This window comes from Lithobates pipiens, unplaced genomic scaffold, assembly GCF_037356315.1.
Source record: "Lithobates pipiens isolate NorthernLeopardFrog02 unplaced genomic scaffold, aLitPip1_a1.2 Scaffold_18, whole genome shotgun sequence".
In the NCBI taxonomy this organism is placed as follows: domain Eukaryota; kingdom Metazoa; phylum Chordata; class Amphibia; order Anura; family Ranidae; genus Lithobates; species Lithobates pipiens.
The window spans coordinates 404,923,330-404,944,357 of record NW_027507758.1 but is presented as its reverse complement, the minus strand read 5'-3'; the positions used below and the strand labels follow the sequence as shown (position 1 = coordinate 404,944,357).

General features: G+C 40.3%; 1 protein-coding gene across 4 annotated transcripts in view; it reads right to left on the bottom strand.

Moving 5' to 3' along the window:
* Positions 1-21,028, bottom strand: part of PEX5L (peroxisomal biogenesis factor 5 like) — a 377,606-nt gene that overhangs the window by 108,939 nt on the left and 247,639 nt on the right. For all 4 annotated transcript variants that reach the window (XM_077487914.1, XM_077487916.1, XM_077487915.1 and 1 more), the window contains 2 exons: positions 12,641-12,850; positions 6,642-6,765 (listed from right to left, as the gene is read on the bottom strand). In XM_077487914.1, coding sequence (XP_077344040.1) covers positions 6,642-6,765; positions 12,641-12,850 — 334 coding nt within the window. The remainder of the gene's footprint in view (positions 1-6,641; positions 6,766-12,640; positions 12,851-21,028) is intronic.

The window sequence follows — 21,028 nt, the reverse complement described above, 5'->3', positions numbered from 1 at the left end:
GTATTCATTTCCTTCATGGAAACACTGTAATTATATATCTTTTAGATCAAACTCAGGAAGGGCTCCTCAAAGAGAATAACACATTTATGTTTGACAATAAATGCTATTGTCAAGCACAAGGAATGGCAATGGGCACAAAATGTGCACCAACTTATGCTACTCTTTACCTCAAGGAGTGGGAAAATTCTGTGTTCAGGAATAGTATTGGGTGAGCAGTTCGGGTCAAGCATAAGTTTGGCCTGAACATCACCCGTTCGGCGAACACCCAAATTTGAAGAGCACGCGGCGGCATGTTCACTTGCTGAGCACCTCACAATGCACTGCGTGTTGCACAGTGAATTCTAAGTCCTGATTGGGAAAATAGTTGGTTGTAAAGACCGAATGAGCCATCAGCTGTCAACAGGCTTCCCCGCTGACAGTTTAATGAAAAAAAAACCTATTGCCTGCAATAGAAAAATGTGAAAAAAACTGTGTGGGGTCCCCCCCAATCCATACCAGACCCATATCCGAACATGCAGACTGGCAGGCCAGGAAAAGGGGGGTGGTGAGCGAGCGTCATATCAGGTCACATGCCCTCAACATGGGGGGGTGCTTCTATGCTTTGATAGGGCCTGTTTCCCACATCCCTGGGCAGTGGTTGCGTGTGTCTGCAGGCAGGAGTCTTATCTGAAGTGTCAAAAAGAAATAAAAGCACATACAAAGTTTTTGACAATTCCTTAATTAAAAATTTAAAAACATTGTCCCCCTGATGTAGATCCATCATCAATCATGGTGCCCGCCGCCACGGTCAGCCTCGAAAAAGGGAAAAAAAATGCTCCGCCCGAAACTAAGGCTTACCACTGTGTGCCTGCTCTGCCATCTGACAACATGCACTCATACTCATTCACATATTTGGGGGGCAGAATCTTAATAAGCCCTCTGCAGGCAGACCCCCACAACCACAGTCCAGGACTGTCGGGAAGAGGCACTTGTCCCCATCAACACGGGGTCAAGGTGCTTTGGGCCTGGTATGGATTGGGGGACCCCCATGCCATTCTTTTAACATTTTTGTATTGCCGGCAATTTAAATTGCATTTTTTTCTTTACATATGTCAGTTTTGCTGCAGAAGGTTCTATACACGCTACAGATGTGCCAATTTACAGGAAGACTAAGCGGACCCCCCAGACAATATATTTAAAGGATTTTTTTTTCATTGTTTCACTTTAAACATCATTAAAATTATTGCTCCTTTAAAAATGATCTTTTTTAAAAAAAAAAAACGTTTGATTTTTCATGTTCGGGAAGCCAAGAACTTTAATAGAGTTTGTGGCTTGGGTACTGTCATTTTTACATGTTCAGGAGTTCTGATGCGACCTGAACCTGGGGGTGTTTGGCCCAACTCTATTCAGGAATGAGGAGGGGGTACAAACAAAAGTGGCTAAGTCTTATACAGGAGCCAAGGAAAATGATAGAGAAGATCTATTGTTTTGAAACTACAAATCCCATCATGCCTCTGCCTCTAGGAGTCATGCTGGTGATTGTTAGGGTCTTGCAATGTCTCATGGGACTTGTAGTTTCAAAAAAGTTGGAGAGCTAAGGTTCCCTACCCTTGATCTATTGTATTGCACTCAATATGTTAAAGATATTCAGATGTGTTTATGCCTGCAGTACATCACTTCTTCCCAGGACATCCTTAACATATGTCAAAAGGATTAGCATCTATTACCAGATGATGAATGCTTAATAGATTTTGTTATGGATAAACCTGCGTTATTTACCATAGGGCTCAGTTCTTGAAGGACTTACTTCTGTACAGTTTGGTGTGTATGGAAAAGAAATGCGATAGACAACAGTCTGGTGTATCTAATGCCGCGTACACACGACCGGACTTTTTGACAGCAATTCGACCTTGTGTGGGCTCCATCGGACCTTTGCTTGCCAAAAATCCGGCGGACTTTAGAAATAGAACATGTTTTAAATTTTTCCCCTGGAACTCCGCCGGACCTAGAAATCCATTTGTGTGTATGCTAGTCCGACGGACAAAAACCGACGCTAGGGCAGCTATTGGCTACTGGCTATGAACTTCCTTATTCTAGTCCAGTCATACGTCATCACGTTCGAATCCGTCGGACTTTGGTGTGATTGTGTGTGGCCAAGTCCGTTCATTGGGAAAGTCCATCGGAACTCCGCCGAAAGTCCGTCAGAAAGACCGTCGGACCTAGTCCCTCGAAAAGTGCGGTCGTGTGTACGCGGCATAAGTGTGGGAGATGTGACTACTGTCCATTTGTAATTCAGGGCAGTGTTTTAATTCCGTCCAAATAAGGGAAACTTAAATATTTTGAAAAGGTTACCTATGACTCAACAGGGGTTATCTATGTCCTGACCAGTGCAGTTTCTGGGTTGGGAAGACCCACCACATGGTCAGGAATAGACTCCATGACCATATTTATGAAATACAAACATACAACTTCATGTCTCCTGTGGCCAGACATTTTGTCATTGAGCATGATGACAAATTTGATGGTGATGGTGTTTGAGAGGGTCCCTGATGACACGCATAAGAATAAGCATGACAGAAAATTTTTTACAACACGAATCCTAATGGATTTTGGACTTACATGCAACAGACCCTTCAAACTTACATGAAAGTTTAAGTTTTAGTCAGTTTTTTATAAACTGACTATTTTCTGTATAACAAATTTTGTATGGTTTATAACTATATTGATAATATAATTTTTCTTCTATTATGAGGGTGTATTTATATTAAATTTGTAAATTTTTATTATATATTTCTATGTATAATTTTCACTGTATTTTTTGAATATGTTTCTGCAACCAGCTGCTTATTGATATCTATGTAATTAACCGTGTATTGAATAGTTTGTGGGTTTTGGGAGTGCTATTGCTTGGTGTTGATGGTTCCCACTTTCCTAGTTTCTTCCTTCTCGGTTGCCCTCTGTGCTGGCTTGCCCTTTGGACCAGTAATACTCCTATTTTGCCCCCTGAGGGAGTGTGTGGGGCACCATTTTGCTCTGCATGTCATAGTGCTGCATACACATGTCATGGCTTTTTTTTCTTGAGGCACTGTTTGGCACCATGGTGCCTCCGGTGTGTGGGCATGACGACTTCATGTTGTCGATGTGCTTTTGTTGGGATTTCCCCAGTGGGAACTGCATGGAATAGTGGAATACCCTGTTTTTTAGAGAGGGGGCTGGGGGTGTGTTTGGCATTCCTAACCCCTTTGGGTGCCATCTTTATTGCCTATCCTGGTATTTAGGGATGTGGAACACTGTTGTAGGTTAGTCAGTCTCTGAGGAAGTTGGGATACCAACAAAACTGGTTAGACCTTTATTCTCCCTATATTATCCTTTGATGAATTAACTTTTGCCTTTATACATGAATTCTCCTTAATTTGAAGTCTCATGAGCGTGAGCGAACTATTATGTTCTTTATGGTTATCTATTCAATGGGCTCCTAGCAATATGGGTGATAAATAAACCATGTATAGGTGGTCTTGGTGGTCTCTGTAGTAATCTGTGTGTGGACATATCTTCCTACTATAGATTACAGATTAAATCCACCTGGAGGCCTGAGGAAAATATGCAAGCCACACACGTGGTCTCAGTGGTCCCTGTAGAAACCTAGGTGTGAACATTTCTTTTCTACTACAGCTCGCAGGTTACATCCACCTTAAGATCCCTTTGATATTTGGAGTGGCAAGGGCTCTTGGACGACATCTACATAATTATTTACAGATTGGCTGTGTAACCCCAATGTGCTGGTTTCAGTTTATGGATGCACCCACTACGCCTGGAAGATTATGGCAGCAAAGGTTTTTTTTTAATTATCCTATATATTTGTCTTTGAGGATTGTTTTATCTTTTCCAGCAATACATGAAGCTGTTGGTGAGCCCTTCCTGAAAGGTTTACAATTACATTGTTTCCATGGAGGAAATGAATGCTCCCTGTACATCTATGATTTAATCCTCCACAGCCACCTTCATTCATTTCCACCAACAACATTCTTTATACAAGTATTCGAGAAACGTTTGTTTCCTGTAAGAGCGTATCACCACTGTTTCTATGTAATTAATACATATTTTCATTTTTTTTAATATATATGTTTAGTATGTTTTTTAAAGGTGGCTTTATTAATTTTACCATTAAGAAAACAGAGAAAATCAAACAGGGTACATAGAGACAGGCCAGCAAGACATACTGGTATAGAGTCATTTGCTTACATAGGTACATACGCATCATTTACAAAGCCCATCATAAGTACAATTCTAATAAACAGCTGATAAATACACAACTTAAGGCGCAAAGGGTAACATAGTGGGTATAGGAACACAAATGACATATCTTGATCAGAACCACTAACGCATCAGAGTATAGATTATATGACACATGAAAGAGTCGACAGGAATGCCATTTTTGGCTGAAACTGCAAAAATCCAACTTGTCCAAATTTTATCTAATTTTTGTTGGACAGCCATAAGTAGAACTTTATTTATTAAATCAATCCACATTCGCAAGCTAGGGAGATCTGTTTTTTTTTTTTCACTTTAAAGTAATTACTTTTTTAGCATTAAAGAAGAGGATCCAGAGCAACATCTTTTGGGAAACATGAAGGTCCTCCTCTTCAAGCTCTCCAATGTTTAGAATGTTTAATACATTTATTATTAATTAATATATACGGTATATTTATACATTAGGTTGTATTTATGCATTTCTTTTTATTGAAACAATTATTTTGAGTAGAGATTGTTTTTGTCACACTTACCACTAACGCAAGTGTTCAGACACTATAGGATGCTTCGGTGTTCTTCACCTAAAGCAGCCCTCTTTCCTATAAGGCAAGCATGCCTACCGATATTTGGTTGGCCCTAGGTTGTACTTATGCACAATGCTATAGTGCCTGGCTGCCACGCCAGGGAATGCGGGAACTGAGCAAAGCAAACAGGTACTTGCGGTTGGCAGACAGGCAAGGTTCAGAATAGTCAGGGTCAAAATCTGAATTCAAAAGGCAGGCAGAGTCCAGAGAATAGTCAATATCCGATCCAAGGTCTTCAACCAGGTATTCTAATCTAGCAGAGCAGGGCAGACAAACAGGGAGCTTGAAACATGTATAACAAATGCAATATCACAAGCATGAGACTGCAAGCTTGGCTGGCTTAAATCAGGTTTGGTCTCTACCCAGAGACTGACCACATCATTCACCATGCAGGTGGACAAGCATAGATAATCTATCACAGCCAAAACCAGGATGCTAGAATGAGACCATCAGCTGTCAAATAACAGGATCTTTTACATGCTCATGACAGTTGTTAATTTGTATGTTTTTATCACGTGCTTTGTGTCTCTAAAATGGAACTGCAAATGAAAAGTTTGTTAAACAGCTGGTTGCACAAAGATATCATTGCACTTTCCTTTTTTTTTCCTTTGTGGTAGCGCTGTAAAGTAGACATTTTTACACTATTGGTTTCTAGGGTTTTTCTTCATTGGGCTCCAGATGTAGGTTTGAGAAAATACATTTTTCTCACCTTGTTATATAATTATATATTTGCTCTTTGGGGGTGCAGATCATGCTGGACTGACTTGATCAGTCATTGTAAATTGGATAAAAATGTGGGCGGGTAGGAAGAATTCCCTTTCAAAGATTTATGCCAGACTTGAAAGGAGGTGGTGGTGGGCCCTATCGGGGCTTGGGCTGCTACCTCAGGGTAAGGCCTTATGGTAAATTCCACATGTGATCTAAGAAAGTGTATGTAAAGGAGCATCCGGTATCCAGTAAATGTGAGTGTGAAAAGATGCTTTATATAGGGTAGAAACAAATAAAATCAATCCAACGCATTTCAGGGAACCAGAGATTCCCCCTTCTTCATGTTGCTGCATGCTATTGGACAAGGATCCTAATCAGGTATACCTATGGCGCAAGGATCAGACGAATTGATATTCGAGTGCCAGTTGTGACTGCAGAGGCAGGTTTTATTGGCTTGATTTTATTTGTTGCTACCCTAAATAAAGCACTTTTCAGACTCACATCTACTGAATACCGGTCGCTCCTTTACATCCACTTTCCTAGATATAATTATATATGGTATGGGCTTTGAGTTTTGTTCACAATATTTGTTGCTGTCACATGATCACATAGGCGAAAGTGAACAACTGGACAACAACTTTAAGGTCCCTTTCACACTGAGGCACTTCTAAACTGCCAGTAAAACACTTAGCGCTTTTGGAGAGCTTTTCAGGTGCTTTTGAAGAGCTTTGCAATAATTTCAGTGGAGAGGGGCTTTTTTCAACTGCCCCAGTGTGAAAGCATTTATTGATTTTAATGTAAATATGTTTTTGTGAGCTTTTCAGGTGCTTTTTTTAGTGTGAACGTGCCTGAAAAGCGCCTCAGTGTGAAAGGGGTCTAATAGTGCAGATTATAGAATCAAAGCAAGCATATAAATGGTTTTCATTGTAAATCAGCTTTTGTACAAAGTCTTTGCAATCCACTCTATAATAAACATAATAAAAGACAAGTGGACAACTTTTTAAAATATGCTTTCTTTTTTGCAAAATGTTCCTTCAAGCAGAGTTCATTTACATCTGCAGTCTATCATATGAGTGCTTGAAGACATGCTTTTTCTATTAAAGAACAGAAAGAACTTACCATAAGAGTTCTTTAGATGATTCCTTAGATGATGATTTTCTGTCCAAGCCCCGATGACACTCACTGCTTTTATCTCCTCGAAAACACCCATCACCCCACTTTTCTAGCTGCGTCTGAATGTGGGCTAAAAGTAAGCAAGAGATCTTCACACAAAAGACAAATAAAAAAACAACTCCTTTTATTTAATATGGTATTAACGAACAGGATATGTTTTGTTAACTGAATAGAAAGTGTAATGTAGCATTATAAACTACATACAAAGATAAACCTGGAACATTTCATTGTTCTTCACTGGTATTTATGAACATACCCAAATGCTTTCTATGCAAGGTAAATAATACAATGCTTGTGTGAATAGCTGAAAGCATGTTTAAAAGAGAAGTTTGGGAATACAACAAAATAATACTCACCTAGATGGCTGCAGAACCGATTCCAGCTGCATCCATCTCCCACCACCTCTACACCGAGAAATGAGTGATCAAAGGTCACTGATCGCTCAGTTCTCAATATTCACTCTGAGGTGGGGGGAGGGGGTAAAACTGTGGTTTAGGTTACAGGTTTACCAACCCTTTGCTGCCCATCTGGAAGAGCAATAACTGTATAATATGATGCAAATATTGCGCAACTGGCTTTAGAGCTAAAGCTGAAAGTTGCTGTTTTCCTATTGGCAATAGAATTCTCATTTGTCGTAGCTCAGTCAGACAAGACAGTTATTTGCAGATTAGTATAGAGGAGAGGAACTGAGCAAACATACCTAAAGTGGAAGTAAACTCTGGTATACTACTTATACCTACAGGTACGCCTATAAGGCTTACCTGTAGGTACTGTGAATATCTCCTAAAATTGTTTGGAAGATATTCAGAGTGCATACAGCCGGCATGTGCTCTGAAGGTCCGGCATTTAGTGTTAAAATCAGGTTTCTAGTAAAATTAGTAGTCAGATATTTATTGCTGCCTGTATCCCCATTAGGAAGTTTCACCCCCTTGGTTTGTCCTGGTGACCATGAAAGTGAATGTGGAAGAACATCACAAACCAGGGAATCCCTCAGTTTGGAAAGATTTCCTCTCACTTCCTGTTTTGGCTATGGGGCAGGAAGCTATGGGAAATAGGTGGATCCCTCCCACTGGGCTATTTTATTCTGACAGTGGGAGGTGTTCCTGCAATTAGAATACAATGATCACTAATGGCAGCTATAGCCACTTACAGTGACCACACAAAAAAAAAAAAAAAAAAACCAAAGGCTGGTTGTACTGAAGTTGATTGATAGAATTACTTCAGTACAAACGGCTTGCCCATAGATGGCCTGCTGAATAAGCCAAATATCAATCTGTCTATTGCTGGCCTTAGTTTATTACTGCACGTCTGACTGACCATATAGATAGGTTTGTTTTATATGGGGTGTGTCTTAGGCCGCGTACACACGCGGGGACTGTTCGCTCAACTTTGTTCGTCAAACAGTTTCAGCGGACAGTCCGCTCAAAATTAGCATGGACGGTCTTGCCCACACACGACGAACGAACAGTCCGCTGAAACCGTGCGCGATGACGTGAACGGCACGTACGACGGGACTAGAAAACGACGTCCTATACACTGCAATGCAACCTTCGGCGTGTAAATTCTTTCTGAGCATGCGCGAGACTTAGTTTGACGAACAAGCCTACACACGGGCGGACTGTCCGCTCAAACCAAGTTTCAGCGGACAGTTTTTCGGAATTTCCGAAAAACTTTGTTCGTCAGACTGTCCGCTGAAACTGTCCGCTGAAGCCCACACACGAGCGGACTGTCCGCTGAAACACTGTTCAGCGGAAAAAGTTGAGCGAACAGTCCGCCCGTGTGTACGCGGCCTTAGAACTGTGAATTTGCTGAAAGTTGATATTACATACTGAATGCACTAGGTTCGGGTGCTTCCAAGGCACCTAATAAAACAATCAATGTGCATATATTCCTTGGGCTCTGCTTTAAAAATGAATGCAAACTTTACTACAATAGGTAAGTGGCAGGTTTAAATTTAATCACACGCTATTTGAGATAATTTTATCTGAGGATAGTGGAATTGTTGAAAAGGGAAATGATTAAAAAAGCAAAGACGATTATGCACTAAATTTTAATTAGTAGTCAAGAATCATACTGCTAAGAAGCCTGCTCTGGCTGACTGCACACAAAATAAAGAGGGTTACCACATAAAGTTGGCTGTTAGAAGTATATAAAATAAAATACTGTAGATAATAGTCACAGCTAGAAGCTACAAGGAGTGATGGCTTTTGGCTGCATCTGTTAGCTACCATACAATGCTGACCTTTTTGGTCCAAAATGCCATTTCTGGTTATGGCACCAGTGGCATTGGTGCCCATGTGTACTGAGCACAGTATTTGGGCAATTGAAAGTCTTTGCAAATGTGCTGTTGCCCCATTTTTTGTCTGTACAAATGTCTCTAATTTTTATGGTGTCTTTAGTCAAAATGTATTTTTAGTTTTGAGAAGCAAATGGCTAAAAGTTGATCAGGGATTTTTTTTGCATCCTGTTGTCACCAAAACATATGGAATCATTGGCAAGACCATTGGATGTTTCCCTTCAGCCCTTTGTTTCATGACAAACATAAAAGATATGGTTAGCCCTTTTTTTTTGGTCTGGTGACCAACGGAGTAGAAGTCTTTCTAGATGAAACGTGCCGGGTTTCCATGCCATTGAACCTTTTTAAATTTCATGCCTTTGTGAACACAGAGGAGATTTTTTACTTGATGAAATACATCTTGGAATCTATGTAAACCTTTTTATTCCAAATAAACCCGTAACCATATGTTTTTTTCACTATGTGGAGGCTTTCTGTTGTTATTTATGGATGCTGTTAACCATAAGCCTACCAAACGGTTCTGTGGTGAAAGGAGGTTTTTTACCATCTGGGACATTGCCATCCTAATCCATATTCTCACATGCCAGGTCAAGGTTGCCTGAGGTGGCTCAGCTGAGGAGGAGCAGTTGCACCACTCACTATCCAGAGCTTTGATATCACATGCCTGATTGATGCTACCTTCTGGTAAGTGTATTTAATCTTCTCCCCTGGGTGGTGGATGCACAGACGGCGGTGACTCCTTTAGTCCCACACTCCTGGATTCCTTCCCATCAATATATACTCATGGATGTTTTAATCACCAATGGGACTATACTACCAATGTTGATTTACAATTTGCACAGTGCACTCTATTTATAGACACTGTCAATCAGATAATGATGTTAGAGTTTTTGTATATGCTAATTACAACAATTTATTTTGTATATTACAGTATGTTGATATGTCAAAACTCAACATTTGATTCCTAGCGCTGCACTGTTTTCACTTTAATATCAAATCAATGGAAAGTAAAACTATCAGTAACATATGAATTCCAACTTGGCTGCAGTGGTTGAAAATACATTTGCCAATAATTTAATCATTTTAAAGTGACTGCAGTCCTCTCAGTACCAATTTAAGGGTCTGTGTCAATAGGCTTTGGACACGTGTCTGTGTCGATGTCTATTTAAGATGTTTCTGAGATCTTTCAGGATTTATTGACAGGTGCATTTAAAGATGATTTCTTCTAACCTGCATTTGACCTGCTTTAAGCTGGTTGGTTTTCCATTCTCATAGACGTATATAGAAATGTAAAACCTGCTTGAAGAGAAGAAAATCCTCTTGACACAGTCCCTTAAACTGACACCAGTATTTTAAATGACTTAAAGCGGAAGTAAACCCATCGATTTAATAGTTTAAAAAAACAGTTAAATTCCCAGCATGCCGGAAATGCTAACTGTCACATTGGTTGTGTTCTCAACCAAACTGTCAAACCATCCAATGGCTTGCGTCATATCTGATCACATGTGCAGCATCATGACAGTTTAAGATTAAACAAAGGCCAAGATGGCAACTTCCTTGGCTGAAAGTCATAGGAGGGTTTACTTCTACTTTAAGCATTCTGAAATGAATGGAAGACTCTAAAATACAACTGTCAGTGACAAAGGAACTCTAAACGGGTTGCAATACTTTAAAATACAGAATACAGTTTAAAATACAACTGTGAGTATCATAAACATTCTAAGCACAATGCAGGAATATAAAGTACAACTGTCAGTAACATAAGTGTTCTATACTGTCTGCTTTAAAGTTGGACTAAACCCTCCTATTCTTTACAGCCAAAGTGTTGTCCAGATGATCATTTATGACACTAGCCACCAGGGGGGCTTGATCGTTCAGTTGAGATCAAAAGAAACTGTGACAGTTATCATTTACAGCTTCCCTGGAATGTAACTGGTTTGGGAAAAAGTTAAAGAGTAACACCACTTTTGTTGAGAAAAAAACATTCCCCTCTGAGTGATCTATGTACATTACAAGGATTTTAACAAACTTTGTTGCAGATTCCTACCTTTTGTTATTCTGAAGAAATGAGTGTGTGTTTGTGTTCTTGTGGCAAGTGAATCTAAGTAGTTTCCTAATTATGAATCAGCTGCTGCACTTGCAGGGCTCTAATGATGAGAATTGCAGGACCCGCATCCCTTTAGACGTGATTTCCTATTGGGAGTATTTCACTAAATATGACATTTTTGTTGCAGGGGATGCCTAAAATCTGACTTAAAAACAAAACACTGACAAGACTCTCCTAGAGTGAAATGTGGATGCTGTCTATTTGAGTAGTGCAACCAATGGCTAACTAGCAAGGAGTCCAACAGCCTCAAAAACACAGAGAGCAGTATCTCCAAAAAAACAGACTTAATTTATTCGACAATTGGTTAAAAGCCAACACTGAATTATAGTGATGGTTACCAGTAGTTATCCAGCTGCAACTCTCAGGCATCCAGGATATACCGGGGACCGGGATGACAGTGATGTCCAAGTGAGCCGTATTAAAGCAAACCCACCAGCCGCAGCAAGGAAACTGAGGGATGCACAGCACTGGTAGTGTTGTCACTGTAACTCAGAAGTCCGTGATGGTGGACACAAAACACTGGGACACACCAGGAATTCAAGCCAATTGCCAGGATAATATGTTTTGGGGCACTCCCCGTTGTCAAATTCTGGTAGGCAACTGGCAAACCAATGTTTATATATACACTTCTACCCCCACTAATTAATAGCTAACATGGCATATCTTCAGCCCAAAAGGAGACCTGGTCAGTAGGCCACAGAAACAAATTAGTTACAAATACCTATGTGTGCTGCTGTAGCCTCATTGAAATTAAACATAAGAAATATACTGAATATCAATCAAATATTTATATATAAATTAAGTTGACCAACAAACCATAATAATAATTGTGCATTTACCAGTACAAGGTTGGGAAATGTAAATCGCATATATAATACGTTTCCTTGGGGTCATTTTACATTTTTTTTTTTCATTAATAGTGTCAAACAAATACTGTGGCTGCTGACTTTTAACAAAAGGACATTTACCTTTCACCTTGGCCAGTTCTTTTCCAGTCTTTGGGTCCCGGTGCCGGTATGTTAACTGTTGAAGATGGCTGTGACTTCTTGCGACTCCGCAGCTGGCTTCCCACTGAGCATGTGTGAGCCACGCCGTGCTTTCTGAATGCTCCTGCAGCCTTCTGGGACCTATGACGTGTCCCAGAAGGTTACATGCGTGGGGTGAAGAACTTCCAGTGGAATTGTCTAGGCGATACCACTGGAAGTAGGAGAGTAGGTACCTGTCAAAACCAGGTACCTGCTCCCCCCCCCAAAAAGAAGAAGAGGAGGGGGGAGAAGGGCATAAAGCGGAACTTCCTCTTTAGGGGGATATTCCCCTGTGAATTGCCAAGCACCAAATGGTGGCAGTATTGTGATTTTTTTTTTTATTTCAGGTCACGAGATCAAGCCAACTCACTACCTGAATAACTACAAATAAGCTGCCGAAACCCCAAAAAATGGAAATAAGTTAGAGAATAACCACAGAAATAATTTCATAATTTTAATAATTTAAATAATTTAAACTTATGAATAGTTTCTAAGTAAATAGCAATGCAAACATTACCTAAATCCAAAGATGATTTTTCTGGAATTTTTACAATTTTTGTGCTTCGCTCAGCTTCAGATTTGATGAGGTCTGTTTCATCTACTTTCTTTTTAATGGACTGTCCTTTGGAAGATTCTCCTTTCAGCACAGTTTCTGACTTTTTCCCTTTACTCTGGGTTGGGGTAATTGGTTCACTTAGATCTAGAAGATCCAGTCCTGGTGATAACACTGTCAAAATATGCAAAATAAATTAGCCTAAAAATCTCAATGATCATTTTATTTAATAATGTTTAACAGTCAAGATAATAACGTTGTAATTCAAGTCTATGTCAATGTAAAATGTTCACATTTTTTTTAAACTTTTACATCACCTTTAATAATGTACATTTTTTTAACATATTCCATTCTGTCCAACATTCACTCGTTTCCATTATGCCACACCCATGTCTGCATGTTATGTTTAAAATTAGAACATTTTTTTAAATAGGAAAACTGTTCTAAAGGAAATATATAAGCTTATAATTTCTGCATTTGAAAGTTCTATTTGCCTGGTCCTCATATTGATCCAATGGATTCAGTACTTTAATTATCAGAAGTTTTGATTTTACTTGCTATATGCTTTTTTTAGGGCAGTGGCTCAGAATCGAATAAAGTCAATTATATCTAAGCAACAAGAATTTTCAGGTCAGCAGTGGCACCCTTCTAACTTCCTTGCTGCACATGTTCTTTATGCAAGTCTATGTGATCAGATCAAAATACATATATGAACCCTGGATCCAGACAGAGGTATTACACTAATCAAACTTCAATCAGATGACAAATTATTTTAATTTAGTATTCTTATATAGCAGACATTTGTACCCCACTTAAAGGAACTGTGTAACTTTGAGCTTGATGCAGGAAATGATGCAGCTCTCGAAAAAAGATATTTTATGGTACCACAGAAATTTACATGGCATTGTTACAAAGTCCCACTTAGTTAACCTATTCTGCAATCTCTCTCCACTTCTTACACACCGGTAAGTGTGCTCCATCCTTATCCTTCACATCCAGTGCACACTGCATTGTAGGAGTCAACCATTCCTTGTCTCCTACACTCAACTCCATCAATGTGATTGCACAACAGAAATCCCTCATGCCATTTATTGATCAAAATGCTGTCCCAAATATCTGTCAGTCACAAAAACCCCTTTACATTGACACCCTATATATAGAACCACACAGCTATTGCCACCTGAGGTCTCTGTGGTCAATATATAATCCACACAGCCTTTACAGAGCATTGTGTTTACTATACAGCATGTGTCTATAAATAAATACACGTATTTCTCAAAGTTATTGAACACTGTGTGTGGTTGGGGGGGCTTTGGGTACTTCTTGTTTTTCTTTAGAGGCCTCATACTGGTAGTGGTCCCTACAGGATGAATGGGCACACAGGATTTTGCATACAAACAAACAAAAACACAATAACTATGATCAGACATAGTGAATGTGCAAGTAGTGCAATATCCTCTACTATCCCTAGCATTAATGCCTGTGATTATCTAAAGTAAGTGTCTCAAATTGGCGGCCATTCAGCTGTTGCAAAACTACAAGTCCCATGAGGCATTGCAAGGCTGACAGTTACAAGCAAGACTCCCAAAATCAGAGGCATGATGGGACATATAGTTTCGTAACAGCTGGAGGGCTGCCAGTTTGAGACCCCTGATCTAAAGCAAGTGGTATGCATGTGTCTGTACTTTACTTCTGATGTTGATATTGACTAATTGACTGCAGCCACTGATCGACAGTATTCCAGCATTCCCGTTCGACAGAAGTTGATCTAACAAGCTTTTGTCGAACTGGAAAGGCCATACAAGGATCAACATTTGTCTGGTACCTGCTGAACTGGCTGAATTTAGATCCATCTTGTCATGGTTATGCAATAGAGTTTGTCTGTCAGCTTACCTCTCACCATGTGTTCATCTCTAGAGACCAGCCACTCTCACCTGACTGCTTTTATAACCTCTCCTCTAAGCATGGCTCCACCCCAGCTCCTACCAGAGAACTCAATATTAACCTGTGCACTGCTGGCCAGCCGTGCTGATCAACATTGTGTGTTTGGCTTCCTGTTTCCTGTTTGCCGTGTGTTTTGTTTGTTTCTGTTACTAGCCTTGGTGTATTCTCGACTATTCCTGTCTGCTCGTGATCCTGACCCTTTGGCATGTCCCCGACTATCCCTGTTTGCCTGTGACCCTGAACTTTTGGTGTGTGCTCTGTTGTCCTTGTCTGCTTGTGGCCACAACCATGGCTTATTCCCTTACTATCCCTATCCTCCTGTTGCCTACTGTGGGCGTGAGCTATGGGACCCTGGGGGTCGCAACCTGGAGCCAGTTGCAGCGCAGTCCATCCTCACCACTAGAGGCTCTGGTGAAAACCTCCTGGCTCTTAGACTCTGCTCCCTAGGGAATCTTATGCTCTAACCCTGATAGCATTCATGTTGGTGCTTCAGCGGCCCTGCCTTCCTTTACCACCCAGACTCCCATTTGCAGCAGTCAGCCGTAGGGTCCACTACCTTGCGGTGCACTCCTGACCCCAATGGTGTGCATCTGTCACCTGGCCTCAGGTGGTCTGACACATCTATGGCCAGTTTAAGACTTAGAAAAGAAGAGCCAGCAGTAGAAGCCAGCAATGTTCTGCTTTATGCACATGTGCTAGAACTGAACATGCTCCCTACAGAATGGAATACAGTGAGAAGAGTGACGACACTGTTACACTGATTACACTGCTGCTGCTCCTTCATTGACATAGTAATAGCGTTGGAATATACCCATGGCCCAGCTGTGCTGCTGCTGCAGCGTTGGTTCAGTACCTGGTTCTACTGTCTGGTGGAAGTTATTGGGTCACAAGACTGTCTAAACAAAATCAATCGGCAAGTAACAAAGTATCTTATATATAAAATATGTATTTAGCTGCTCATCTAGATTCCCGCCTTAACAAAACAAGCTGTCTGTTTTATACAGTAAATGAATATATACAAAATAAACACCCGCGCTACTGTGTCTGAACTAAAAAGGAGATGAAATTAACAAACTTGCAGCTGCTGTCTATACTGTATGCACAAAGGTCAAAATAACGAAAAAATAAGAAAACTATTTTTTCAATAATCCTTCATAAAACAGTATCATTCATGTGCTTGTAATATTTAAAGTGCCTTATAAAATACCATATAAAAAATTGAATATGACATAATTCCAAATAGTAATAACTTGTGCTATAAACAGAATCCACACATAACAAAAAAATAAAAAGTAAAAAAAAAGTCCATAGAAATAATATGAAGAAAAATGCTTGTGCCAAAACGACTCTCTTAATATTATTCCATCTCATGCTCATGTGATATTATCCGCAGTCACCAGATTCCAATGACCCCTTTACCATATAGCAAGGGGAGTCCAAATCTCTTTATAGTCACTATGGGACCTCTTTGGATCTCTCTCCAATGATCTCTATGTCCTGGATGTTGTCCCTTCCTTATTAAAATTCACGTCCTTGTCCTCGTTACTCAATAGGCAGGAGTAGTTTATGAAATAGGAAAGGAAAGAAGACCTCTCATAGTGAAAAAACTTTTATTTTCATTAAAAAATAGGATTAAAATTGCTACAAATGTTCCAATAGATATATAAAATCGGTTTGCTACCCAGACCCAGTACTTTTCTTCACATTTTCAAAGATTTTTTTTGTTATGTGTGGTTCATATTTGGGATTATATCTTATTCAGTTTTTTAATGGTATTTTATAAGGCACGTAAATATCACAAGAACATGTATGATACTGGTTGATATGTATGGAGGATTATAGCAAGCACTGTTTTATTATTTTTCAGTTTTTTTGTTTTGTTTTATAAGTTACCCTAGAAAACAGATACATCATTATTTTACTCATATTAATATGTACAAAGGATTACACTACAGCAATGTACAGTATGTGCAAATGTAAAATGTATTTTTAATTCTTTCTACTGGGTCATTAATGTTGGGATATACCACTTGGGATAAATAAGCTGGAATAGTTTAAAAGCAATACTAGCTGTTCCAGCACAGGCCTAATCCATCTGGATTCTTGACAAGTCCTGGCATTAAATGGTGACAGAAATGAAACATGTAAACATAGCACTTTCTTGCAGACACTGAAAGCAGCTGGTCTTGGTCATTTGGGGCATTGTGCTGGAGTAAATTCTAGTAAAACAATTGTGTGATTACATGCCACAGTTATTATTAATTCATACAAGTTAAACAAATTCACTTCCATCCGTATTAGCAAAACTGAGCTTATTTAAACGTGTCATTACAAAACGGTTCTATTTACTGATCTCCTGGGACCAAAACAGACTTCCAGACTGCTGTACATGACATTACTATGATCACTGTGCATGAAACTCAGCAAACCACATCCGAGTGGCCTGCTGCTTGCTGAGCTTAATATAGCTGCAGAGAAGTTAAATCCTATTTCATTAAAGGAAGCCTATAGGCTATGTATAATGCATTACACACAACCCTGTAAAAATGTATTAATAATTATGCATTTATTTGTTATACCTTGCTCAGTAATAACATGCAATGGAGCAAGTGGAGTCTTCTGTCACATGTGGTCAGGCGTGTTAATAGACAGCTCTTCCACATGACTCAGCATTAAAGTGGATGTAAACCATCACATATAGTGAACAGCCTCAGGTGATACACAGAGATGAAATAAATCATTCTACATAAGTTTAACATGTATATGTGCTGTCTTCCCCTTTCTGCACTCTTTGGAAAGTGCAGATCGTGTTTGAAATCTTTCTTCCTCTTTCAGCAGTGGGTGGGAAATCTGGGCTTACACTGTGCGAGAGCTGATTGGAGGAAAGGTAAACACCCCCACTCCACATAGGCAGATAAAGGAAGGAACATGCAGAGCTGTATTATGAATAGACAAGCTCTCTGCTTATCTCCCTCTAAGCTCCCTCTCCGAAAAACAAATTTTTAGCTGCTGTTATCTCATGTGTCAGAGAACTTGTCAGAAGTGATTCTGCTGATAACAGAGGAGCAAAGCACCGAAGAGAAATGGCACTTAGAGTTTTGGAGAGAGATAAGTAAACCCTACAGATATATGTGCTTAGGTCAGATTTAATGAATGAGGTTTACAACCACTTTAAGATAATTTCAAGGGTCAGCAGGTCATTCTAACATTGTGTACTTGCAGTGGGATCATGATTAAGTCACCCAATCAGAAACAAGGAGTTACATTACACCCGCCATTGTATGTACTCTATATTCTTTAATGGGGAGCAGCTACATTTAAAATAAAATTGTCTCTCAGGGAGCATCAATATTATATTTATGTAGTCCAGATCTATAGTAAAGGTTAAAGTTATTATTTGATATATTTTTTAATTACAACAAGGTAGTATGTGGGCAGTTTTAGATTAAATGTTATGCATGTTTGTGTCAATATTAGCAACTGTGCGATACTAAATGTCTCCTATTTATACTGTAATAGCCATCCCTTTTCCAAAAATTACAAAGCAGACACCAGATGTGACTTTAAAGCGGTAGTAAACCCACGGAATTTTTTTTAAAGGCATAATGAGCTAGTATGCACCGAATGTGCATGTGCGCGGGAGATTTCTTTTCGGCAGGGTTCGGCGTCTGTCAGGCATCCAGCCGAGAATCCCCTGTGCGCATGCGCCACTGCAGTCAGCAGCTCATTGCGAGGGGAATATCTCCTAAACCATATAGGTTTAGGAGATATTTTTTTTACCTACAGGTAAGCCTTATTATAGGCTTACCTGTAGGTAAAAGTAAAAAATAAGACTATACAAATGCTTTAAGGGCTCCTGCACAATGCAGCTCAAATGAGCTCAAAGAAGCACCTCCTACAGGCTTTTGAGCTCTCATTTTTTCGGCCTAGAAACACCTCTTCATGTTAGCCAATGTGTTCATGCATACTATGGCTTTTTCAGGCGTTTTCAGGCATGTGCTCCTATAGGCAGTGGAAAAAAAAACTCAACAAAAATGAATAGCACGTTGAACAGTTAAATTAGAAAAACAGCTTTTGCTCCAATATTTAACTTCAATCCCGAGATGTCCCCTGTAGTATTCTTTTTTTGCCATTAGATGTTCACTGTTTGATGATCAGCTTAATTTAACTCATTTCTTCTAAGCCTTGATTATCCTGGACCAACCCCAGCCTCTGACTGGCCAGCAAAAGAAGCAGCTCATTGATAAGCTCATCTCTCTGTCACTATGCTTTTCCCTCCTATTGGCATGCTTCTTGTCAGCACATAAATTGATTGGCTCCTTGTTCTGCATCTTTCACCTGCAGCAATATCCCCACAGAGGGTACTGGTAAGTATTGGTTTCCTCTACTGCTTCCAGTGATGATCTGCCCTGTACCTAGACCCAGCAACACACCAACACATTAGTGGTGATAAAGAAACTTTATTAAAAGCAGCAAAAAGTTATGAAGAAAGGAGTGATCAGGATTTACAATATTAAATGCCAAGGCTTAATAACAATTATAACAATTTAGCAGCCAGGAGTGTTTTTACACTTAGCCCCAGTTCACACTGCCACGACTTGTCATGCGACTTAAGAGTTCAAAGTTGCATGACTAGTCGCGCCCTATTAACAGCAATGGAATTGTTCTAATTGGCGCTCCAACTTAGAAACTCTTCACTTTGGGGTGACTTCTATGCAAGCCGCGATAAAATCGCACAGGGACGTTGGATTAAATGTTGTATGACTTTGAAGTCATGGCAGTGTGAACAAGGGCTTATTCAGGCATCGGGGAGGTTTCTGCTGGAAGTGATTTAGGAGGCTGTAAAGCTGCACAACCACTTTCACACAAACACTGCAATGTGACACCACCCACCTGATTTTGCCTGGCATGTATGACTGTCATTGCAGGTGTTTGGCGGAAAGCTCTCTATGTAAGAGCAAAAAAGTTAAGTAAAAAAGTAAAAAAAAAATTAGAGGATAAGTTCACCTTTCGGAAACATGTTACATGTTCCACCTGTTTTTAGGGTGGGATATGGAGCATGTTCCCGCTCTTGCAGTGGCTAGATGTTTCGAGCCCTATGTGTGACAGCAGTACAGGGAGAAGTTCCCTGTACCGGCTGTCACTTTTTGAAAAGAGCGTGTCCGTGCTGGGTTTTGTGAATGAATGAACTACAAGTACCAACATCCTTTGTGGCTATTGGCTTGTATTTCTCAATGAACTACCACAGCGCTGTTGAGTGGTGTGATAGTTAAAGCGGAGACCCACCCAAAAGTGGAACTTACACTTTAAGGAATCCTGACTCCCTGACATGCCACATTTGGCATGTAATTTTTTTGGGGGGAGGAGTGTGTACCTACCTAATTTTGACAGGCAACCAGCTCCCACTTCCGCTTGGGCCGTCTGGGTGGCCCCTCCCCCCTGCAATCTTTAGGGACATGTCACAGGTCCCAGAAGATTGTCCAGCCATTTAGGGAGCGCAGCACGACTTGCACATGTGCAGTGCGCACTCGGCTGTGAAGCCGCAGGCTGTCACAGCCAGGTGCCCACAGTAGTGGTGCCGGTGCCATAGAGAGGATAGAGAGAGAACTGAGGCTTCGGGAGGCCGCATCGCTGGACTGTGGGACAGGTGAGTGTTAAAAGTCAGCAGCTACATGTTTTATAGCTACTGACTTTTAATAATGTGGCAGCACGCAGGTAAAGTCACCTGGTTGTATCCAGGATGGGAAATATGTGTGCCCTAGATTCAGGCTTTATGCAGACTTTTACAATTAGAGGGGAAGAGTTAATGAGCCCAGCTGAAGTAAGTGGGCTCATTAAGACCTCTACAAAAAACCCCAGCATGCTTAGGGAGATGCTCCATCCTGGAACCAGTTTTGTGTTGTATAGACTGGGGAGTGTGAGATCTGTTCTGTGCGGTGAGTTAACGCCTGTGTGGCAAACCTCTACAACAGAGACAGGGACTGGTGCAGCACAAGGCTGCACTCAGTTGTTAGACAGGGAATCTAAGTGTGTAGTTAGAGGTCAAGCTGACCAGGATTTATTTTCATGTTTTATTTTTGTTTGGCTGTTATATGTATCACTGCATGTAGCATAAATAAACCGCATCTTTTGTTTTTTTGCACTTACAACGCTGTCTGCTGTGCCTGATTTTGTGTTGTGAACCCATCCAGGGGGTCACACACACCCGCTGCCGAGCTAACCCCTCACAGTTAGTGGAGAATGCGGGCAGTTTTTTTTCAATTTTTTTAAAGGCCAGCATGGAGGAGATACTGAGACAGCTGGCTCTAGCAAATGCAAATCAGCAGCAAACAAATGCGGCTTTACAAAAGAGCCTTGCAGCTCAACAACAGAGCCTTGCAGCCCAGCAGAAAGCTCACCTGCAGAGTC